Raw genomic sequence first — 7,425 nt, forward strand, 5'->3', positions numbered from 1 at the left:
TTCGAACAGAAGCAACTATCCGAACTATTCCTGAAGTATGTTCCCACGTTTATCACTTTCATCCAAGGTTGTTCCTTGAGTTGATGATTATCTTGAAGTCTCCTGAGGCTTGCTTCAGGGCTTAATTCAAGTACAAAATCACTGGATCAAATTATGTGTCTTGATACAGATCTGGAACCTCTTTTGAGCTTGTGACTAAGGTATGTTGACGTCCTTTTGACCAAGCTCAAATTCAGAGGTTTTTAAAATCCTCGGAGGTCAGTTATTGTATGAGACAAGGACTAATGCTTATAAAATTAGAAGTCTAAAATTCATAATCTGGGCAGTTTACTAAAGGCATTAACATCTGATAGATCCTTAAGTCAGTACAAGAACATATTAGCTTCTAGTGGCACTTCCTTCATCAGCATAACAAGATAAGAATTGAAGTTTCGGGATTTCATTGTACATCTGAAGCTTGCAAGTCTGCTGTGTTTGATTGATTACCATTTCAATTTGAATAAATCCCGAAATTCAGAGGTTTTTAAAATCCTCGGAGGTCAGTTATTGTATGAGACAAGGACTAATGCTTATAAAATTAGAAGTCTAAAATTCATAATCTGGGCAGTTTACTAAAGGCATTAACATCTGATAGCTCCTTAAGTCAGTACAAGAACATATTAGCTTCTAGTGGCATGGGAGCAAGAGAGGAGACATTCCCCATCAAGTCTCCAGTCTATTACGCACTACAAAGTAGAGGAAAACACATATCAATATATAGTCAATGGCATAAAACAATGAGAGCATAATCATGATGACAAATCCAAGGCCTTCTAGGAATATATATGGCTCCAACCAGAACTGGGATCAGCATACATGGGCCACACCAGCTTATTTCTTGGGGCTTTTTCATTTCATCACAGAAAGCTGAAACAGAGACATTCTAATATATGTGCTGACTCAGAGAAGGCATCCCTGGTGACTAAATGCGGAAGAAAGCACCAAATAGCTTCCGGAATCAGCAAATACGTAGACTGATTTTATTTCAAACTCAAATTGTATACTAAAATTATATTCATTAAGTGGAAAATTTTGAAAAGCGTTTTACAAGTGGCATGGGAGCAAGAGAGGAGACATTCCCCATCAAGTCTCCAGTCTATTACGCACTACAAAGTAGAGGAAAACACATATCAATATATAGTCAATGGCATAAAACAATGAGAGCATAATCATGATGACAAATCCAAGACCTTGTAGGAATATATATGGCTCCAACCAGAACTGGGATCAGCATCCTCAGCCTTAGAGTTACTCTTTATCTTCCACTGTTTGGGAGATAGAAGGAAGGAAACTGGGATGCCCTGGCAAATGTGGTATCACAGTGATTACTGTCACCAAAAACTAAAAAGAAACTTAAACAAGAATGCAAAGTTTTATTCATATGCTATAATTTTCAAGGCTATTTGAGCTCCTAATATTTTTGCACACAGTATGAGCACTCGGCTATGCTCTGAGAGAGAGAGGGGAACCAATCACCATACTGGCACACAGTCCACCTCAAGGAGAGGTGAAATTCTCAATCCAATCCATTTTCAATTAATGATAAAGACAACGACTAACCATCAAGAAAATGTTCAGTTTATCAACTTGCATTTTACATGGACAGCAACATGTGTTCTAGCAGCAAGGTTGTCAAGAATGCCAGATACTGGTTGGACGGAGCTAGTCAAAACCAGGCCCATCACTATTGAAATCGTGTGCTTGGATACACTACTGTGCTACCTATTCAGTTATGCCACACTTGCACCAAATGATGCTACTGCTAAGAAATTTTATAAAAATAGCTTTCAGCTAAAATGAAAACTGGCATCTTTTACAGTTCTCTGTTTTTTGACAAAAGTACAATAAACCTTCCATATTGCATGGAAAAAGACGCGGCTGAAGCTTCCTAGAGAAATCACAAGTTACTCAATGTATTCATCAATTCAATTAATGGGTTACTTAGCATGTATAATCACCACTCAACCCTCTGTAAAATCAAGAAAATAAAAGAATGGACTCAGATCTGCTTAACGTGCTATTAATTCAACCAAATGCATTAATTTTCTGAAGAGGCATTGCACGCATAAATGAAAATATCCTCTCTCTGATCTAATATCCTCACAAACTCATATGCACACTCCAAAAAATATCCTAGTTCTTGAACCTAATATCAAGACTGGAAATACTATGCTATCAATAGCAATGCAAGAAGGAAACCAAAGGCAAAGCACTCTATGACCCTAGGAATACAATCAATACCTTGCAAACAAATGTTTAACGAAGTTACAGGGATATGGCATGCAATTGTAAAAGAATTCAGAACTTACAGGCCAAAAAACTGTAAATAAAGCAATTGTAAAAGAATTCAGAACTTACAGGCCAAAAAACTGTAAATAAAGCAATGTTCAGTAGCATATCCTAGAACCCTGGAGCGGAAGCGCGAAATAACAAGCCGTAACGACGAAATCATGTATAAGCTTCTTATATAAGAAGAAAATTACGTTACACGTAGCCCCACGCTGCATGCACAATGTCACCTGGAATGAAATCTGTCTTAATCTGTACACAAGACAGGTAACCCCCATCAAATCAGTCTATGTGAGGGCGCAACAGATGTTAAGCATATCCCCTGAATCACCCTAACCCACATCAAATCAGCCAAGCTGATGGTCCAATGAAAATACCTTCGGAATTTCTTATAACGCTAGGTCTTCCTTCTCAACCGCATTTGCCACCCAACTCTCAGTCCCGGCGCCCAACCTCATCCTTCGACTCCAACCATCTGCTTCTCAACGCGCACTCCCATAAATTCCCAATCCTCTGTAGCATACGTTTCAATCTCTGTATACCCGATGTACACAATCAGAAACCTGCCTGGCCCCAGAAAAACAAGTAACTGATCAGGCGTTCGATCCCTCCATGCTTGCTCGACCCATTCAACTATTTCCGGGGGAATGTTATTGAAGTCCGCTTCGTGACTCACAACTCCCAGCCTGAAATCCATCGTTGTCTGCCCTTCTCTACAGAAGGTCACGAACCCATGTCTCTTTGCTCGACTTCGAATTCTCGTAATTACTGGCCTTTCTTCGGAACTGGTTAGGGGTTCTGGTTCGCTCGTCCCCATGCCTTTCTGTAGGTATCGATCACATTCGTAATAAACAGACCATCCCCCAAGTCCGAAGCTAGGGTTCCACCTTCTTGGCCGCTAGGAATATCGAACGACAGGGTTTTGTCTAATTGACAAAACCACTCTGTTTCTTCGCCATCATCATAGAAAGATGATATTTGAACCCTGAACGCAGAAGTGGCCCAGGCGTCGTTTTCAGCTATGAACCCCCCTGCTCTTCAAATGCTTCGCACAAAACCGCCCCTTCCAACTGACCTAGGGTTTTTGACCTCTGTCCCATTGCAGAACCAGGAAACCGTCGTTTTCAGCTATGAACCCGCGAAAAACCCCATTGCAGAACCAGGAAACCCCAGTGAGGGCTCTCTCTTCTCTCCGTTTAGCATGGGACTCTGTTACGTAGCAAATCTCCTGCACGCTTGTGGGTGGGATTAATGGCAGTCTTTGGAACAGGAACAAATGAATCTGAATATCTCACTGGGTAACGAATTGCCTCTGCCTCCCCCTTCAAATGCTTCGCACAAAACCGCCGAGCCGGTAGGCGGACACCTCCCGCCATGCAAACCTTGAGCATACGGCCGACACCTGCAAAAGAACAAGCAACTTAGCATATGTATCCCATTCGCACTTAACATTAAACATTAAGGAATTAATGTCAGCATTAAAACGAAACCGCACACGGTCAGGGCCACTTGATTGTGGGTAAGTACCAGTTTAAGCTATGGTCCGGCCTCTTCCGCCTCGGGAAGAGGCCAAATAAGATGGCCAACAGAAGTTCAACTGCAAACTTTAGAATATAACTAATAATACCACTAAAAAACCCTGCGAATTAATGTTATCTGCCCTCCGAACGGTTACTATAGTCCCTGCCGGATGCCAGATGGCAGGGACTAATAATGATAATAGCTGTTAATAAATAAGAATGATGAGCTATGGGAAAGCACACACCGAAACAAGACCGTTAAAGAAAATAAGAAGAAAAAACACTTTCACTAAAAATGTCTGAAAAAGAATGATAAAAATGAGATGAATAATAATGTGGTAAGATTTTAAAATAATATTAATAAGAAGCCAGTGCTACATAGCTATGTAGCACTTCTTGTTGCAATGGTGGGCTATTTTGTTGTTGTGTTGGGAAAGGAGAATATCAGTTTTCTTGTCTCTCATTAATGTATGGATTTTGGGAAGAGGACATCATGTTTGTACTCCTAAAGGAGTAGTGTAGGATATGAACCTACTTGAGGGGGTTGATAGTTGATATTAATTAACACTGTTGACTATATTCTGCATGTGTGCGGGTTCACCATGATAATACCCTGTGTGTTGCAATGGTGGTGCGTTTTGCATAGCATCAAATTCTTGGCCATTGAAAGAATATCTAGGGTATTGGTAGTTATCGTTCTGTTGATTTTGGGATATGGACCCAATTAATCCATCAGCAACATTGGATGTGTCTGGGATCTCTTTATAAGTTTACAAACGTGGGGCGTCTAGAAGCACATGTACCCGGACTGGGTATAGATAACCTCTAGTTGTTGGGCTTTACTATTGGCTTCTTCCTCAATCTTCGAGGCTAAATTTGTCACGTCCTGAGAGATTTCGAATGAGGGATCGTAGGAACAAATCCAAGACGACTTTATCTTCAAACATTGTTTTACACAGGCTACAAAGTTTTTTCTGTTGAAAATAGCAACAAGAAATGCTAAAAATAGAAGTGCTAAAATTAGCACTGCTATAAATAGCATTTTGGGATACATCCCAATTTTAATTAGTCCCTAAACTAAAATTTTGAATTAAAAGTCGAAATTGATCTTAGCAGATGTTTGTAAAATAATTAATTAATTCATCTTGAGTTAATTAGTTGTAGAAAATCAAACATGAAGTCTATGTGAAGACATGCAACAATTTCTCCAATGATTGAGGAAGTTATCCCTTGATTGAAGGAGATCACGATGAGTTGTACTTTGAGTTGTAATTAGTTAGCTCAGTTAACTGAGTTAAGTCCAGTTAGAATAGTTAAAATAGTTTGTTGAACTAATTGTGAGTTCAGTTAGTTAATGCATGCATGCATGTAACTGCTGCACTTCAAATAACTGAATATTCTGTCATAAATAACTCATGCTGCCAGTTCAGACAGAGACCCAGTTGAGATCAGATGATGGGATAGTGTACTATCAGTTGCAGGAATATTCCATGGAGGATATCTCTTGCATGCAGAAGGAATTCATTCCTTGAAGATTGCGTAGTTACTTTTGGGCTTGATGAGTGTGTGATGAGCCCAATTCACACAGGTCGCAGCATTGGATCCCAAGGAAAATTACGCAAGGAAATAAGAGGCTTGGAGGGCTGAGAGAAGGCATATCTTGTGTCTATTTAGTCTATGAGTTGTATTGTTGGATTGTACTGAGAGCATGATAGCTTGTGAGCTAATTCTTTGTGTAATCTGAACATATTTCTACTCGTATGATAATATAGAGATTGGGGTTTTTAGATAAGGCTTTCCTGAGAGTATTCTTCTATGTTCATCTGTGATTGCTTTCTCATTCTTAGTTATATGTGTTCTATTTGATCTTCCGCAAGTTTGTTGTAGAAATAGATCTTGTATTTTGCTTTAGTATATTACATAATCTGTTGATCTACAGTGAAAAATTCTACATGGTATTGGAGCAAAGGTGATCAAAGCGAAGAAAAGTATACAAAGAAGGGAGAAGTTTCAAGTTTCAAGTTCCTGATTATAGAATTCAAATTCTTATCACATCTCAAATTTCACCAATGGCATTCAACGGTTTAAGACTTGAGTATGCCCTTGATGGCAGCTCGAATTATATAGCCCAGAAGGATCACATGGAAGCAGTATTAGAGGACAATGGTCTAGAGGACTTCATTGATCAAGAAGTCCCCAAGCCAGGAATGACTAATGCTACATAATTGGCGGAATGGAAGAATGTGTGGCTAGAGAGAGGAGGATCCTCCTAGAGGGAGTTCGAGACCACATTGTCTCGAGCCTCCATGGGAAGGAGACAACGTTTTCAATGTGGAAAACATTAGAGGATCTATATCAGAACAACAATGATCAGAGGAAGCTGGCACTGAAAGACAAGCTTCGAAAAATCAAGTGTGAAAAGGGCGACATGATCTCTACATATCTGAACAAGCTCACCACTTGCAGGGATGATCTTGGAAGTGTAGGGATCACGACAGCCGATGATGATATGGCGATTCTTGCTCACCTCGGTCTTCCTAAGAGCTGGCATAGCTACCAAGACTCGATAAATGGAAGAGAGGAACTGCCAGATTGGGAATGACTTTGGTCGGATCTGATGCAGGAGGAGATAAGAAGAAGCACCAGAGATGGATCTTCATCAAAACAAGATGATGAAGAAAATCTAGCCTTAGTGAGTAAGGCGAGGAAAGGGAAAGGGAAGGCATCCCATCCCAAATCTAGTTCTTCCCATGGTGGGAAGAAGTTTGAGAAATCGAAAGTGCGATGCTTTCATTTTCATGAGGTGGGCCATTATGGTACGAATTTTCCATAGAAGAAATCCAATAAGGGATCCTCGAAGGGATCAGACAGTGATGCACTGGCCTCACAGTTCAAGTTGGATTTCTCTATCATCGCATGCATGGTTTCATCCATGGTGGGATGTGTGTGGTACCTGGACAGTGGAGCCTCTTTCCACATGTCTGGCGACAAGAATCTTTTCAGTACCTTGGAGGAGAAGGATCTCTAGATGCAGATCGAGATAGGCAATGATGGAAAGTACCGTGTTTCAGGTGAAAGTGCGGTTGTGTTTCAGAGGGAGAATGGATCTCCTCTCACCCTGACTGATGTAAAGTATGTACCAGGTCTGAAGAAGAATCTTGTGTCTATTACTATGCTAGAAGATATAGGCTATGATGTAGTCTTTAGTAAAGGAAAGGTATTCCTGAGGCATATCGGTACTGAACAAACAAAGAGGATTGGGATTCGAGTTAAGAATCTCTACAAGCTGGAGGTAGATGACTGTGCTGCACTCAGTTCCAAAGAAGAGGTGGTGCAAAGCCAAGATGTTGGCGAGATATGGCATAGAAGATTGGGCCACTTGCACCATGGGGCCTTGAAGATCATGCAACAGATTTATAGCGGACTTCCCAAGGGAAAACTGGAGCAGACGGATAAATACAAAAGTTGTACCTTGGCTAAGTATGTGAAATCTTCCTTTCAGGATCAATACAGTAGAGCTGGAGCAATCCTGGAGCGAGTTCATACAAATTTTTGTGGACCATTCTCTATAGCCTCC

The 7,425-nt window shown here is 40.5% G+C and overlaps 1 protein-coding gene across 2 annotated transcripts; it reads right to left on the reverse strand.

Annotated features, from left to right (window-relative positions):
- Positions 1-2,258: 2,258 nt before the first annotated feature.
- LOC149175103 (uncharacterized) lies at positions 2,259-4,023 on the reverse strand. Of its 2 annotated transcripts, XR_016258527.1 has the most exons (3): positions 3,856-4,023; positions 2,706-3,730; positions 2,467-2,580 (listed from the first exon to the last, which is right to left on the reverse strand). XR_016258527.1 is itself a non-coding variant. In XM_089422766.1 (2 exons), the coding sequence occupies exon 2, from the start codon at positions 3,143-3,145 to the stop codon at positions 2,783-2,785; it is 363 nt and encodes a 120-aa protein (XP_089278892.1). In that variant the 5' UTR covers positions 3,146-3,730; positions 3,856-4,023; the 3' UTR covers positions 2,259-2,782. The 2 variants fall into 2 exon arrangements, 1 of the variants encoding a protein (XP_089278892.1); XM_089422766.1 differs by having other exon boundaries at positions 2,259-3,730.
- Positions 4,024-7,425: the final 3,402 nt, after the last annotated feature.

Source organism: Pinus tabuliformis, chromosome 4_1 (assembly GCF_031772625.1).
Source record: "Pinus tabuliformis cultivar Carrire ecotype Pingquan chromosome 4_1, CPIR1, whole genome shotgun sequence".
NCBI classification, from domain to species: domain Eukaryota; kingdom Viridiplantae; phylum Streptophyta; class Pinopsida; order Pinales; family Pinaceae; genus Pinus; species Pinus tabuliformis.

Coding starts and splice junctions, on each gene's coding strand:
- LOC149175103 (XM_089422766.1), bottom strand. CDS start 3,145: ATGGGGACGAGCGAACCAGAACCCCTAACCAGTTCCGAAGAAAGGCCA.